The 17,216-nt window shown below is 42.5% G+C and overlaps 1 protein-coding gene across 1 annotated transcript in view; it reads right to left on the bottom strand.

The window, feature by feature from the left end:
• The window catches only part of ADAM12 (ADAM metallopeptidase domain 12), a 374,252-nt gene that overhangs the window by 309,853 nt on the left and 47,183 nt on the right, over nt 1-17,216 (bottom strand). The window contains exon 2 of the mRNA XM_054436011.2: nt 6,053-6,150. Coding sequence (XP_054291986.1) covers nt 6,053-6,150 — 98 coding nt within the window. The remainder of the gene's footprint in view (nt 1-6,052; nt 6,151-17,216) is intronic.

A 17,216-nucleotide genomic window follows, 5' to 3' on the forward strand; every position in this document is an offset into this window, starting at 1 on the left:
ACAGGTTCTATCTGTGCTTTAAACAGAGCACCCTGCCTCCTTTTATAGAATGGAGGAAGACTAATGAAGGCAGTGGTAGAGAGCAGAAAGAAGCAGCACATGTCAGGATACTGGGCCAGTAGAGTTAAGAAGTGTTTCAAACCTTACTATTTCAGGGGAGAAGGAAGATGACAGCCTTATCTTCTAGGGACAATTAAATTAAGTGGGAGGCAGAGTCTACCTTGGGGGACAATACATTTGCATAATTGGGAACTTTAAGCTGGAGGTACCTGTAATTGATTGGAAGTAGATGATCAAATCTTAGGGGTCAAAGCAGAATGAGAGGTGTGGATTTTAAATCAATGCATGTTAGATGACAAAAGCCGAAGTTATCGTTCGTAACACCTGATACAGTGGTTCACACAGTGGGAACTCCACGTGTGGTAGCTCTCACTGCTATTTTCACTCATGTGAGCCCCTAGGTGCAAGTAGACCATGAGGTCACAGTTGAGAGGGACATCACCAGCGGGACCCTTCATCAGAAGTGGGGCCACAAAGAAACTCAAAGGAGACCAAGAATGAGGGACAGAGCCAGGAAAATGAATGAAAAGCAAAAACAAAAACATATGAGAAGAAACAAGAGAACGGGGTCTCAGGAGCCCAAAGAAGAGAGGATTTCAGAGGAGGAGAGGGAATGGGTATCAAGATAAGTAAGATAAAGAGTGAAAGGTGTGTGCTGGCTTTGGAAATTAGGAAGCCATCTCTGACCTTGGCAAAGGCCATTCCAATGACATGTTGGGAATGGGAGCTGCTACCAAGGGTTGGGAGGGAACTGGGGGGAGGTAAGCCAGTGAATGCGGACCACCTTTCTGGGAAGTCTGGTTGTGAAGGAAAGAATGGGGATGGTTATTGGAGGGGAGAGTAGGGCTCCATTTTTTCAGCTGTAAAAAAAGGCAAATGGAAATGTATGGAGTAGAATGTGCCTCTGTCGTTTTAATTAGCTGCAATTTGATATTTGAGACCTGCCATATGCTAAGGGAAGCTTTGGTTTCATGTTCTAATGGGTTTCCCTTCCATTTTCCATTTCTCATACTCTTTCTATAATTTCATTCTCACTCAAGGAAGCTGGAAATTGGACATTTCCTGGAGTATTCAAAGGCTGAGCTCAAGTGAGGTCATCTCACGATCAATCACATTTTGACATGTCTTCGCTGGTTCCGTGGTTAATTTTTTCAAGACATGAAACTGGAGTTTGGTTTCTAAAGACACTTTAAACTTTTAGTGTCACTTTACATTTCTGTAGTAGTGTTAAGTTTCTAGCGTATTTTACAGCCATTGTTTCATCCCATTCTCACAATGACCCTTAGAGGGAGGGAATGCAGATAAGTTTATCCCTACATTATAGACAACAACCAACGAACAAAAAAGTGCAAGCTCACCAACACACACAAGGTTGCATCCTTTCCTGTCCCTCTACTCTTTCCACTAAATTATCAGTGGCAATGATGGCTTGATTCTTGATTTGGAAAAGACATTCTAACATCCCATTCAGAGAGAAAGAGAGGGAGAACTTGACAGTAATTTTACCTAAATCAGCCGAATTGACTTGACCAGCAATCTGGCACTGGATGCAGCATCAATTTCCCCAAGTGGATCTAAGCCTTGGGTGCTCACTAAAATCACCAGGGAGTATTTTTTTTTTTTTTTTTTGGAGAAATCTGCATGGGCCTGCCCCAAACCATTTAAATTAACTCTCAACAACTGGAGGTTGAACACTGTTATTTTAATAGTTTCCAGGTGATTCTAAAACGCAGCTAGGCTGAGAACCAGTATACATAGTAAGTCAATGACGTGGTGAACACCAAATTAGACAGGGGGTCCTTTCTCTTCGGGGTTGTATATGATGGAAGCTCCTGCCACCTATGCAGCCAGGGCCAAAACACAGGGGTTGTCCTTAACACCTTGAATCCACGGGCAAGTCCAACAAACTTTCCCTTCAAAATACGTCTCCAGTCCAATCGCTTCTCGTGCTGTCCATGGTCAGAGTGTGGATGCCTCCCTCTCCTTCCTGGACAGTTGCACTGGACTCCCCAAGGCTCTCCTCATTTCCATTCAGGGCCCTACACTGCAGTCTGCGCACAGCTGTCAGAGGTCACTGTTAAAACTCACTTGCACGCCCTGCTCCAAGCCCCCAGGAACCTTCTTGTGGCTGTTCTACCTTGTCAGGGCCCTGCTCACCTCTCTACACGCTCCCTCTTTGGCTCCCTCTGTCACTGTTTCCTCAGCCTGGATGCTCTTCCCCAGAACTCCACACGGCAGGCTCACCCTTCATGTCATTTAGGTCACCCTCAGATGTCACCTCCACAGAGAGGCCTTTCCTGATCACCCTCAGGGCAGACATGCAGCTCCAGCACCAGGTGCATGGCAGACACATAATCCAGATTTGGGCATGAGTGACTGAACCCCCAGGAACTTGTTACCGCTTTTTAGCCCAAAGTGCTTTGGGACAAAGCACAGCGGGGCAGGTGACCAGGCTGCCTGAGGTCACAGGGGTGGCCCCATGCTATGGCACCATAGGATGAAGAAGAATGCACATGAGGAGAGAGTGGAGGGACAGTCAGAGCCCTGGAGCCACGGGATGGGGCTGTGGTTAGTGCCTCTGGGTCACAGAGCGACATGCTTTTCATGCCAAGCCTAGAGTCTGTCTTCACACTCTAGGATGTGGATGTGAGGAATGCCTCTGAGGTTTTCAAGGAAAATCATGATGAGTTAGATCTTCATTTTAGGAAAACAGTTGTGGAAATCTGTCTGGAAGAAAGCCAGAAAGGATGTGACTTGGAATTTGAGGCCTCCTTTCTTTAGGTTCCCATGGCATTCCCAGCCAGAAATTGCTGGCCAAACTTCCAGTTCTGGCTTACTGGACTTGTCATGGCCATCAGATAAAATGTTTAAGAGTTAGGGATTTCTGGCAGGGCACAGTGGTTCACGCTTACAATCCCAGCACTTTGGGAGATCGAGACAGGAGGATTGCTTGAGCTCAGGAGTTTGAGACCAGCTTAGGTGACAAAGGAGGCCTGTCTCCTACCCCCTCCCCACCCCCTCATCTCTACCAAAATAAATAAATAAATAATAAGAAGAAGAAATAAAAAAGCTAGGCATTTCTGTATAAATCAGGAATGTGCTTCATGGTTGTGAACAATGCATGTCACCTCTGGGGAAAAAGAGTCACAAAAAATTAATGTTATGATTTGGTAAGTCATATAAAATCAGAATATTTACCAGAGAAAGAAGGCCACAGTTCATGTCGCCATCTCAGGATGAATGTCTGTTTCCTACAGGCTACTATTTCCACAATGAGGTCACATGTGGGAGGAGCCCTGTGGGGAATCTTGGCCCCTGCTGCTCCTGCATCACTCCAAGTCTGTCTTATTTTCTGTGCTCTAGACACACCTGCCTCCTCCGTGCTCCTCCAGCCTCTTACACTCTGGCTCTTCTCACAGCTGGCTCTTTAGAACTTATTGAAAAAACTGTCTTTCCTTCTTAGAAAGGGCTTTCCTGGACAACCTATCAAAATCCATCTTCCCTGCTGGCCCCTAGAATACTTTGTTGTTTTTTTCTTAACACTTATCACAATGTGAATTTATTTAATTATGTTTCTCTTACTGTAATGTAAGTTGCAGGTGGCAGAAAGTGTGTCTGCCTTCTGCACTGGCTGCATGCCTAGCACCTGGCACATAATAGGTGCTCAGTTAAAAACTGGCTGACCAGAAAGAGGCAAGGAGTGAGAAGCAAATCTAAAAGTCTATATTCTGAGGCACAGCAGGCACCACTGTTCCACAAAAATATTCCTAAAGTGAATACGCTTTGTATACTGAAGAAACACTGCATGATTCAGTTCAAAATGAAAATCTTGACTTACTGATAATGAGGACAGATACACACATACACACCTTTGGCCAGAATGCCTATTCCCACAGCATGTATACACGTCTTCCCCCCAGGGAACTCCAGCAAACAGGTACACACATGTAACAGACATGACATGCACCACTTCTCACACAAGCTTTCGGGGTTACCCACCAAATATGAGTACATATTGTAATTTTATGGTCATACACTGATGCGGTAAACTATATGTTGAGATGAGCCCACTGGCATTACAACAAAATGCTGTTCCCAACTCACCTAGGTTGTCATGCCCCTACATAATGTCACTAACCTGGAATTCTTTAGTGCAGTAGGTGTATGCCTGTCACCCACAGGGCTCTCATTCTGGAGACAGAAACCCAGAAGAGTTGGGACAGCTCCCTAATAATCATGGTTCTTCCTAGTTTTCTAAAAGATGATGCTTGTGACCCACAATCAACAGGTGGTAAGCTTGGCCAGCAGTAGATGTGCCAGTTCCTCCTCCAACATGCCTTGTGATGTCTGCCAGGTGGCTGGAGGGTAGGAAGGAGGAAGCTGGGGGTCACAAACCAGAGAAGGCCTGAACTGGTCCACCCCAGGGGCAGGCCCATAGCCCTCGGCAGCTTGTCCCTCTGATTCCCTCCAGGGAAGGTTGTCAGACACAAGACAGGACACATTCAGTTAAATGCACATTTCAGATAAGCAACAAATACTTAAAAAAAAAACCAGTATGTCTCAGATATTGCATGAGACATATTTACACTAAAATTAAATACATTGTTTTTCTGAAATCCAAATTTAACCAGGCATTCTGTACTTCTAACTTGCTAAATCTGGCAACTCTAACCCCAGGGAAAGTCTACATAATGGCTTCCACCATCCAAGAAACTTTAGATTATTCCATATTTTTCTAATATTCATGTATATAAATATTTTAAATCAACTTTCTTTATAACGAAAGCCCACTCCTCTTTTACTGTATCTATTATGTTGTTTTTAATTTTGCTGACCAATAGCATGATGGAATTTTCTTTTTTTTTTTTTTTTTTTCATTTACAGATTGTCTGTGGCTGATTTTTTTTTTCTTTTATTATTATTATTATTATTATTATTATACTTTAGGTTTTATGGTACATGTGCGCAATGTGCAGGTAAGTTACATATGGGTACATGTGCCATGCTGGTGCGCTGCACCCACCAACTCGTCTCTTAAGTTTTTCTTCCAGAAATTATCAATACCACTATACTTGACTTGTACCTTGTATATTCAATTTGCAACAATGTCCGTGAAACAACAAAGTTAGAAAAATGTGCACATTTGGCATTTGGGCCTTTTAATCAAACCACCAACCTTTCTAAAAGCTCAGTTTCCAAGGTAAGCTCCCTAGATGGAAATCACCTTATCATTATTCACATAAAGATGGCCCGCTGCAGCCATTCCAGGAAGTGACAGAGGATGTTCACAATCTCAACTGCTCTTCAAAAAATCTGCTTTCTATTATGAAAAATGATCTAAAAATAGTTCTATATAATACAAGGACCAAGCCATCTGTATGATCTCTTCAAAGAGCTCATATTTCCATAGATTTTTTATCACTTTCCAACTGTTCCTACAAGCACTGAAATTTAAGAAAGTCACGTCAGTTTAGCAGATAAAACGCACCAAGATATTAAATTTAATCACTGTTATTTCAATCATTTTATATTATTCTTTTACATCATAAAAGGCTCAAATCAAACATGTCAAAGTAAAGTTTAGACTGCATTAAAACTCATGACAAATGGGTTTTTAAGTTGCATAAATATATTTCTAGCAATAATCAATTCAAGGAAATCAATGTTAATTAAATAGACATAAATATAGAAAAATGCCCACCATTCATTCAGTTAAACTGAACATGGAAGTTGTATATCTGGGATTGTAACCCCTGGTTTTTGTTCAAAAACTAATTTTCAATAGATGCAAATAATGTTGGATCCCTCATCAGCACTGTCACATCAAAATTGGTTTGCATTTTATCGTCTTAAGAATAAAGCTTCCATTCTATAAGGATAGAGTTAGCATTAAAGTGAGTAGAGACAACCCTTGAATGAAAGAATACCAAAGCAGCTAATGTGATTTAAAAGCTTCGGCAGTCTCAAAGCTGAGAAAAGGAAAGGAACTCACCTTGGAGTCGAAGCTCTTCACTGGGATCCAGAGGTCTCCACTCCGAACAGAGGCAGTGACAACTTCATCAGCTCCTCCTTGGTCCCATAAGCTCACCCCTGAATCAAAAGGAAAACAGCCCCATATTTCACTCTAGTCAGGAAGAGTTTGGCATCAGAAGCTTATTACATAAATGACACAGTGAAAATATTTGGAAGTTAAATAAGCCCAGGGAAACACTAGAACCCATTAAGTCACGAAAAGTGTTAAAACTGCTGAATTCTCTGTCAATCTAACCATGAAAATTTTGTAACTTTAAGAAAACAAAAGTTAATTAATTTGTTCCTTCAAGACCTGTAACATGTACTGGGGTATTATCATAGACAAGATATATAATTCAGTCCTTCAACAAGCAAGAAAAATGCAAAAGTGACTTTTTTGAAATGATGAATTGATACTTTATTTAAGATCTGCTCTGTATTAAAAGTCACAAGGCTTTAGCTGTATTAAGACTAAATCCATTTATTTAAGTCCCAGTGAATCTGTTAAACATAATGCCAATTCTCCTCTCTGCACTTACAGAGTCTAATTTTATATGCTTTAGTAAGTGATTCTATAGACAAAATTAATTTTCCAGTTCAGACTGACTAGACTGGTTTATGTTTTAAAAAAATCAAGTCATTCAATAAACTATTATATGATCTTGTTTCTTGGGGTCCTGTCTGTTGAACCAGTTAATATACCGACACAGGTTCAATTTAGACCCATTTCCATAAACAATCCTCATGGAAAGTATAACATTTTTCTCTTCTGGAGGGTGTATCACTTTCTCAACAAATACGCTAATTTCTCTGGACTTGCTCTCCTATGAGGTCATGCTCTTGCTATTTGGTTCGACCACAGTATATCCCTCAAGGTGAAGGATGGGACCAGATTCCCTCACATGTTATTCCCATTTCTTTTCTTCAAGCAGGACTCATAATTTTCAGACCTGAGTCATAATAGCACAGTTTTAAGTTACTAAAGAGTTCACATTTATTGGGCACAAATGGTATTGAAATTTTAATCCTAGACATTTTACAGTTCCCCAAATACTTTTAAATCCACACCATTTTATCATGCTCAATGTGGAAGTCTGCAGTTATATTCAGGTTACCAAAGGATTACTACTCCCACAGTCACTGTCTGAAACAGCCTCTGAGAAATTCTCAAGCTGGTCACAGAGTGTTTAAAACTTTCAGGTGTTGAGGACCGAGGGGACAAGGAACAGGAATGAACTGAAAGTCCGAAATACAGCCACTGGGAGAGGGCTGAGCTGCATCCCTCGACCGCATGGGGAAGGAAGGAGGGAGGAGACTGTAGGCCCAGGACGTGTGGTCTTCAGGGTGTGGATGGGCTGAGTCTTCAGGGATGAACCTGCATTCAAGCGAGAAGGGTTCTGACGGAGCAAGTGGAGGTGCTGGCTCTGATGGTGATATCTGTGACACCTGGAGGTGAAAAGAGTTGACTCTCTGAATGGGAAGCATCAGAAGTCCTTCTCCTGGCTGCAACGGTGCAACCACTGGCAGTGTGGAGATCTTGAGTAAGTGTGTCTCCCTCCTCCTGTCGCTTGAGGCCATGCCTTCCATGTGCTCAAAGGCAGAATAGCGCAGGCTTTGGAGAAAGACGCACCCCGCAGCAGCACCAGCTCTACCACACATCAGCTGCGGGGCCATGGGCCAGTTGTGTCCCACGTGTTTACTCACCACTCACCAAGTATTCAACTGTCTACCTGGCGACAGGCACTCTTGTCAGTGACTCTAGATCTGATGCCTTCTATTCAAAAAGCCCATTCTTTCTTCTTCATGCCAGCAGCCCCAAAGTGAGCCAGCTCCCTCCATCTATACTGCTGAGACCCTCGTCTCTTGAACACAGCTTCACCCCAGAAGGCTTGCCTCTCTCTCCGTCCTGTGCATTTCAGAGAGGGACATAGAGAAAGCTGCCCTCAGGACTTGCATTCTTGTACTGGGAGAGAAAAACAATGAAAACACGACCATTTCAGAGAGCCAGAAGTGCTGTGAAACAGCAGGACCACAGCAACTCTGTTAAAACTGCAACCTTCCTGTCAATCAAACATTATTTCAAAATAAAAAAAATTAAGAAGAAAAACAGGGTGACAGCAGAATGGCTGGGGATGGTACTTCTGAAGGACAGGCCAGGAAAGCCCCCCTTTTTTGTTGGGGATGGGGAGCTTATAAGCTGAGAGCTGATGATGAGACACCTCCAGCTCCACACATAGCCATGAGGACAGACAGCAGTAGAGGGAGCGCAAGACTTTCCTTTTCCATAAAATGAGGCAGAGCATGGTGAGCCCAAGGGAAATTGCATGATGTGTGAGGGGCGCATCGGCCGGTTTCAACGGCACCATTCTCAAAGCTTTGCCAAGACCTGGGTCTCTTGCTCAGGACCCCATGGTATTCACACATTGGAATGCAGAGAAACAAAGTGAGTTCTGATCCAGCTATACAGCTCCTGCAGAGGCCGACTACAGAGTGCAATTAACTGAACTTATAAGAGAGCTGTCATGTTATTGGAATTGGATTAAGGCAGCTTTAAAATACTAGCAATTATGTAGTGAAAACTGGAGATCCATCTGAACTTTCCCTTCACCTGCCGAAAACCACACCACGCCGAGAGTTACCATGGGCTTTGGAGTAGTCTTTGGAAAGTCAGCTAAAACTGTCAAAGTGATCATGAGCATTTTAAAATATCCTCCACATAAACAAACCAGTTTAATTATAAGGTACTCCTGGCAGTGCTGAGTTTCCAACACAAGTGAATTGTTAAATTGAATAACCACAAATCAATCCTATTGCCAAGGGTCTGTTAAATTGGACAGAGAAAGAGTTCTAAAACTAGAATCCTGTATCACTCCCAACCCAACCTCAGCAACGGGGAGGATGGGATGGTTTCCATGGGTATTCCAGCCACACTACCAAAAGGCCTGGAAGGTTTTCACCCAGGCCTCAGATGCCTGGAGGAAAAGTCTTTGCACTTAATAGACTTCCCTTGAGAAGCTGTATGTGTGAGGAGGAAGGAGATGATGCGTGAAATCCGGGTCTTCTAGTCGGACCGTTTGCAGGTGCTCCTGCAGGGAGGGGTGTAGGGGAGGCAGCAACTCCACGCCTTGACTTTGGGGAAGTTCAGGAGGTGTTGGTGGGGCCTCCTGTTAGATAATCAGGGGGAGGCTACAGAAACCAAGTGTAAAGAACATCCTCCATCCTCTGGACTGTTTCTTCCAAGGCTATTAGTGGCTGAGAAAGACGCAGTTATTTAGTTTCCTGAAGGCAAAATATTCCAACCACTGAAACATTTCCTGTTTCACCTACATATTCCAGTATCTCAATCCAAAAGGAGCCCTTTTTGGCAAATATGTTTTCCTTGAAGAGGCTTTATTTCCAAATATTCGAAGGAGAATTTAGAAGCAGGCTGTGGTAGCCCTTGTAGAATGTGGTGCAACCTTTTTGAGAAATTGAGTGACTGCACTATTTGCTGAGTACAGTATTTATTATCTATGTACATGGATAATGAAGCCATCTCTCAGCTTTTTAATTGGCTGCACAACATCCCCTCAGCAGTATCTGTAGTCAGAAGACCGTTTCTTATGAGCTTTTCTTATGTATTTATACATTGGTATTTCTTTTAGATGATGCAAATAAAAATTTTATTTCTACTGCATGGATAGACAGAATAAATTATACACAGCTGTGAGGTATCAGAATATATTTTATAGAGTGATCTTTTTGATAAATTATAAACGTGGGACCTGAATGATGGATACGTTCAAGCCTGAGAAACCCGGGGAAAAAATATGACCCTATAAAATACACAGTTTGCATATATTTTATTTTTCATAATATATATTTGGGCATCAACAGAACTCATAGTTACCTAAATAAGAAATGTGGATAGATTATACTGGGCAGGAAGCTTTTTTGCCACTGCGTAACCTGACACACTGCTTGCAGTTTTGATAAAATGGCCAGTTTGCTTCAGCCTCAGAGTGGAAAAACACATATTAGATTGTTCATCTCTGACGGTTATCTGCTGTGATCATCAGCTGTGCTTTCCCATGGGAAGTGTGTGCCTGCTTTGCTTGTCTCCTTGTCTGAGTTTGTCATTTTCAGATCTGATTCAGGCTGGTCAAGATTGCAATGAAAGTTTTTAAGGTTATGGGAAAGCAGGCAAAGAAGAAACCTCTCAAAGTGACTCCAGATCCTCCCCTCATGTCACCCAGAGCCTGGCTGCCTGCATGAGTCCTGCCCAATCCTTGCTCTAGCCAACCTTCCTTTGGTAGCTTATGAAGGGAAACAGGAAAGGTTAACCAAGTCTACACCACCCTGATGCCCACACCCACAAGCTTCATTTCACAAGAGGTGGAGACTGATGCAGCAGCTCTAAGACACATACAGTGAAGAGAGGACATCTTGGAGCCACAAGACCTGACCCTGGTCCTGACTCCTCCTTGATTTATTTTCCTTTGTAAAAGCCTGACATCTGAGGCTCTACCATCTACAAAATGAAAACTGCACTCTCTCCTCTAAGATTCTCATTAGGTTAAGGAAGCTCAAATAAGTCAACACAGTAAAAGGCTTTCGAAAAGCTTAATGCATGAAATCAGTCTTAGATATCAGAATCCAAGTTTCTAGACTTTGAGGCAGGGTCTGTTTAACAAAACCACACTATTGGTGCGAAAATCACACCTCCATATTGATCATTTGAAAATGCCAGTGTGTAAGTGGATGCCAGTGGGTATCCTCCTAAGACACCCTGTGGGCCATTGAGAAAATAAACTCTGATGAGATCATTAGTCAAGAGAAACTTAAATGTCACACCTGGAGTTCAGGCTTGAAAGGGAAATCATTATCAACACCTACATGAACTTTAAAATGGAGAATCAATCTGAGGTGCAAAAAGTAGAATTAAGATAAACATTCTTTTGAAAAATCTAAGTGAAAGCAAAAAGTTGAGGCGGCCGTTTGCAAAGAAGCCAGGGACAAGGCTTTGGAAACTGATTAAGCAATTTTTTTAGCCCCTAAATATCCGAGACCTAAAGAAAATCTTACAAAACTGAGGAGCTCCTTGTCTCAGGGCAATATGGTGGTGATGCTCCTATGAATGATAGCAAGATTTCCTTGGTTCAGATTCACATTTCCAACCTTAACCAAATAATGATGTGGTTCTTTCATTTTAGCTGCACGCTCCCTACATGTAAATTAGTAAAGCAATTTTAAAATAATGTAAGTGAAGGATCCACAAAAGAACCAATGGCAAAAGTTAAGCTGAAAACAGTATCTTTATAATAGAGAAACCTGACAAACCCTGCTTTAGCCAGATGGTCAAGGTCAACATCGACAGAGATAAGTCCTGTGGATAGTACGACCCTTGACGTGATGTAATGACAGTCACACTTCCACCTGTGATCTTCCACTTCAAAACCCACCGCCCCTGTCTAATCATGAGATAAATTCCCAAATTGGTACACTCTGAAATATACCAACCAGTAATCCTCAAAACTGCCAACATCATCAAAAACAAGGACAGTCTGAGGTACTGTCACAGACAAGATGAACCTAAGGAGACAGGACAACTAAATGTAATGTGGTATCCTGGATGGGACTGAGCAACAGAAAAAATGCACTCACTAAGAACCAATGAATAAAGTATAAACCTAATTTAAAATACTATGTAAATATTGGTTTACTAACTAACAAATGTACAATACTAAGGTAAGATGTTAAGAATAGGCGAAATGGGATGTGGAGTGTCTGGAAATCATCTGTTCTAGCTTTGCAATTTTTCTGTCACTCTAAAATCGTTCTAAAAATGAAGTCTACTAAGAATAACTTTTAAAATTTAATCTGAATTTTACAAGAATAATCACGTCATTCTGGAGCAGTTCAGTACATATCAAAAGGCTCAGGGATGACTGGTTATCACTGGGGGCTCCAAATACCAGAAAGTTGGCATGTTTGCCATTCACTGCTCTTCTGATATTGCTATTTACTCAGATGGAAGATGCAGTACCTGCAGGCAAGCTAAAACGTTGTCACTGACAAGGTTTCCTGGAGTAGGAAAAGGCAGAGGATGTGAAAATAATTGATTCTCAAGCAGCTTAAAGGGCCTTCTGAGTACTCCAGCATACTCTAGAAAACACAGAAACAGCAAGTTGAAATAAAAACTTAAAATTTTTTGCCTCATTGGCTACAAGGGCCTGGGATGGCAGAAAAGTGAAAGGGAGAAACTGCCACTTGGTTTGGGAAGGTGACACCAAGTGACACACACATAAACACATTGATAAAACCACGTCAAGACAGAATATAGCTTCTCTCAGAGCCTAAGGTTGTAGCTACCACACTGGCAGGCTAAATTATGAAGATGTAGGCAGGTGTAGGAGAAGCAGCATAGTATTTTGAGTCAGAAGACATATCCTGCATCCACCACACGCTCTCAATGACCCTGGGCAAGTTACTTGCATTCCTTGCTATTCAGATCCTTGGTGAGTGGAGCTGGGCTACGGAACGCCATCCGCCACAGAGGGCCGGCAAGAGGATCAAATGAGATCATGGATGCAAACATGTACATGGTGTATTACTCAGGTTTTCCAGAACCAATAGAATATGTGTATATAAAACAGGGAGTTTATTAGGAAGAACTGGCTCACACAATTACAAGGCGAAGTCCCAGGACAGGCCATCTGCAAGCTAGGAAAGACAGAAGCTGGTAGTGGCTCTGTCAAAGCCCGAAAGCCTCAAAACCAGGGAAGCCAACAGTGCAGCCTTCAGTCTGCAGCCAAAGGTTGGGAAGCCACTGGTATAAGTCCCAGAGTCTGAAGTCTTCGGTCCCTGAAGTCTGATGTCCCAGGGCAGGACGAACGGGAAGAAGAGAGCCAGAAGACTCAGCAAGCAAGCTTATCCCACCTTCCTCTGCCTGCTTTGAAGTCACTGGTGCAAGTTCCAGAGTCCAAAGGTCAAAGAACCTGGAGTCTGATGACCAAGGGCAGGAGGAGTGGGAGGAAGCATTCAGCACAGAAAAAGAAGGAAATCAGAAGCCTCAGCAAGCCAGATCATCCCACCTTCCTCCACCTGCTTTGTTCCAGCTGTGCTGGCAGCAGATGGGATGCTGCCCATCCATCCTGGGAAAGGGAGGGTCTTCCTCTTCCAGTCCACCAACTCAAATGCCAATCTCCTCTGGCAACACCCTCACAGACACACCCAGAAACAATACTTTATCAGCCATGTAGGCAACCCTCCATCCAGTCATGCTGACACCTAATATTAACCATCACACATGGATATCATTTAGTTTAGGTTGTCATTTTTGTTTTTTTCCTAATCAGTCATTGGAAAGAAATACACCAAAATGCTCTTGCTGGCTTTCTTTGAGTGCTGGGGCTATGAATTCATTATGTTTTTCTTCTTTATGTTTGTATGTATTTCTGGCTTTTCTATAATTGGCACATATTACTTTTATGATGAAAAAATAAACTTAAAAAATTCCTTTGGACTCATGATGACAAAACAACAGTTTTTCTGGCACCATAGATACGCAGCCTTGGGCGTGTTAGAGGACAGAGCCATTTGGAAATAAAAGCAATCAAGTGCTATGGAACAATTACAATTTGGAAAAGATGTTTTATGTGTCATTTTGAAATTCAAAGAAAGCTAGTTATAGCTTCTCATAAATGTCTAAATAGATTCATACCCCAAGCACGAGCTGTCTCTACTACACATAAACATAACTGTCCATGCCTATGGTGCCTCCCAGCTGTGGGGAGCAAAGTCACTTACAACAGTAACTTACATTTTTATACCCATTACTGGTCAGTGAGATACTAATCCCATTTTACACACTGTGAAACTAAACTATAGAGTTGTATAGGTTTTTCTCAAAGTTGCCTAATAATATAAATGGTGGAATTAATGGCAAAACCCAAGCCCTTTTCATGTCAAATACATACATTCACTTTGTAATGCTTTTGTGGAGGGTCAGAATTCTTCAATGCTTACCTTGCAAGAAATGATGTAAGGGGAAAATGAAACTAATTGTTAAAATGTATACTTAGGAATAATTTTTGGATCTTAACAGCAATAGAACAAGAATGGAACCTTGTATATGTCATTAAGTCCTGTAAACTTATTAAATGGAATTAAACAACAGTGAAAAACAAGTCATTCTGCATCTACGCTAAAGCCCCAGCTCCATGTAACGGCATTCTCTCACAACCCTGCTGCTTCACTGGGTATCTGTGACCACCTTCTGCCAAAATACACACCAACTCGGGCAGCACTCTGTGATTCTGGATTTCTTCCCCTCCTCTGCCCAGGTCTTGCCTCCTCCACTTGAACATTCCCCAAGTCTCAGCTCTTGGCCATCTTCCCTCTCTACCCTTACTGTTCCCCAGAGAACTCATTAATTTTTAAGCTGATGTTGCCCAAATCAATATTTTCTTCCCATCTGGCCACTTCACCCAAGCACAGTCTATATTTTATCTACAGGACATGTTAATTTCAATGTCTTGTCACCATCGCCACCTCAAATTCAATGTGTTTAAAAATCAAAGGTTTTTAATCTTCATCCCCCAGCGAAAAACCAACACGTTTTCAATCATACACGTCTTGTCAATACCATCCACATTCATCACCCTTTCTTAAGCCACGTGTCTGGATGACTGACTTCTTTGGCAGAGCCCTCTTCTTATAAAACTCCAGTTGGTGTTTTGTGCTTTGCTTTTGTTCTTTTGTCTTCTAAAAGATGCTCCTACTACTTAACTGAATACTTCTAGATAGCCTCATCATCTGCAGGTTCTCCCTCTTCCAATCTTAAAGGAGAGGGACCTTTAACAAGAGCAAATATCTGTAACAGGTTTCTCATCAAGAGAACATGAATGTGAAAACCCCTAGGCAGTAGAGTGCTTTGTGGGTTCCAGGAACAGCCAGGCAGTCAGTATGGCTAAGATGGAGTGACAGATGGGATGCAGAAAGGGAGGAGCAGAAGTCCAGGTGGTAGACAAGGCCCAGACTGTGGCGGGCCTTTCAAGGCAGGGAAATTAGATTTTATTTGAGTGAAGTGGGAAGCCATTCTAGGGCTTTTTTTTTTTTTTTTTTTTGAGACAGTCTTTCTCTGTCACCCAGGCTGGAGTGCAGTGGCACGATCTCAGCTCACTGCAACCTCTGCCTTCCAGGTTCAAGCGATTCTCCTGCTTCAGCCTCCCGGGTAGCTGGGACTACAGGTGCATGCCACCACATCCAGTGAATTTTTGTATTTTTAGTAGAGATGGGGTTTCACCATGTTGGCCAGGATGGTCTCGATCTCTTGACCTTGTGATTCACCCGTCTTGGCCTCTCAAAGCACTGGGATTACAGGCGTGAGCCACAGCACCCAGCCCCATTCTAGGGCTTTTAAGCAGGCTAACTCTGACCCATAATGGACACATTCTCTGTCTAAGAATGGATTGTATAAAGCCTGAAGAATGGATAAATGAGAACTATTCATAAGGCAAACATGGAGTGGTTGAGCATAGATTACATAATCAAGAAATAGTTATTGATTACAATGAATGCTAATTAAGCAATTGCTATGCAAGCAAGCCCCATTCTAATCTTTCATAAGCTTACCTTGTTTAAACCTGACAACAACCCTATGATATTTATCCCCATCTCAGAGATGATGAAACTGAGGCACAGAAGTTAAGTAACTTGCCCAGGATCACACAAATCATGAAGCCAGGGGGCTGACCTATACAGCCAAATTACAGAATGCTATGCTCATAATCCTACTGTGTGATAAATAAACAATCACGCTGATTAGGAAAACTTGGAGTACGATTCACATTTTTTTTCCTAAGTTCTGGAACCTCATGTCCTGATAGCACCATCTTCCTCTCTCTACTGACACCATACTGACCACCGTCCTGACCCCTTAATAGTGCCCAGCTATGTCCTACCTCGTGGCCTTTTTTTTTTTTTTTTTTTTTTTTTTGAGATGGAGTCTCACTCTGTTGCTGAGGCTGGAGTGCAGTGGTGCGATCTCAGCTCACTGCAACCTCCACCTCCTGGGTTCAAGCAATTCTCTGCCTCAGCCTCCCGAGTAGCTGGGTTTATAGGTGCCCCCACAACGCCCGGCTAATTTTTTGTATTTTTAGTAGAGATGGGGTTTCACCATCTTGGCCAGGCTGGTCTTGAACTCCTGACCTTATGATCCACCCGCCTCGGCCTCCCAAAGTGCTGGGATTACAGGTGTGAGCCATCACACCTGGCCATGGCCTTTGCATTTGCTGTGCCCTCTGCATAGAATACCCTACTCTCAAACCTTCGCATGCCCCCAAACCTTGTTATTCAAGTCTCTGCTCAAATGTTACCCCTCAGAGAGTCTTCCCTATTTAAATACTTTTCCTCCCAACCCAAGTTGCTTCCCGGCCCGTCATCCTTTATCCCGCCTACAGCAACCATCAGTATCAAATCTTGTTTTATTTATTTACCTCTTTGTCTGTCTCTACCACCCCTCAATCAAAAATAGGAATAACAAGAGGTAGGGGCCTCGTCTATCAAATTTACTGCTATATCTTCATGTGCAGACAAGTATTTGTGCAATGAATTATTATCAAACAAATTAAAAATTTCCATGGCCCCATTGTGATCATGATGAGACAGGGATGGGGTCCAAGGCTTTGTTCTCATGGACACTCTGATGAGTGATTGACTTTTAGCTCACCCTGCAATGTCTGGTCCCTCACAGGTGGATGCACACAACCAAATCCACATGAGCCTTATTTATAAGCCAGAATTCCAATTTGCTTATTTTTAATGAGAAAGAACAGCCAAGTCAACCAGAGTCCTCATCTAAAACATTTTGTTCATTATCTACCCAGCAGGAAAGCTGGGTAGATAATTAAGAGGAGAACAGAGAACTAAGGGACTATATAGCAATTGTCATCATAGTAGCCTGATATTTCCTTCTCTGTTTAAGGATCCATGCCTGCTACATTAGCCGAGGGGAAGCTAAGCCCCAGCACGTACGTGGCTACACACCAGAAGGCAGTGGGCACAGGCTGATGATTTGAAATTGAAATGTATTTTCTATAGACTCAGCTTTTGAAGGCTAGCTCTTAAACGCCTTTTAACTCATATAGTTGACTTTCATATCA

This window comes from Pongo pygmaeus, chromosome 8 (genome assembly GCF_028885625.2).
Source record: "Pongo pygmaeus isolate AG05252 chromosome 8, NHGRI_mPonPyg2-v2.0_pri, whole genome shotgun sequence".
Taxonomy (NCBI): Eukaryota; Metazoa; Chordata; class Mammalia; order Primates; family Hominidae; genus Pongo; species Pongo pygmaeus.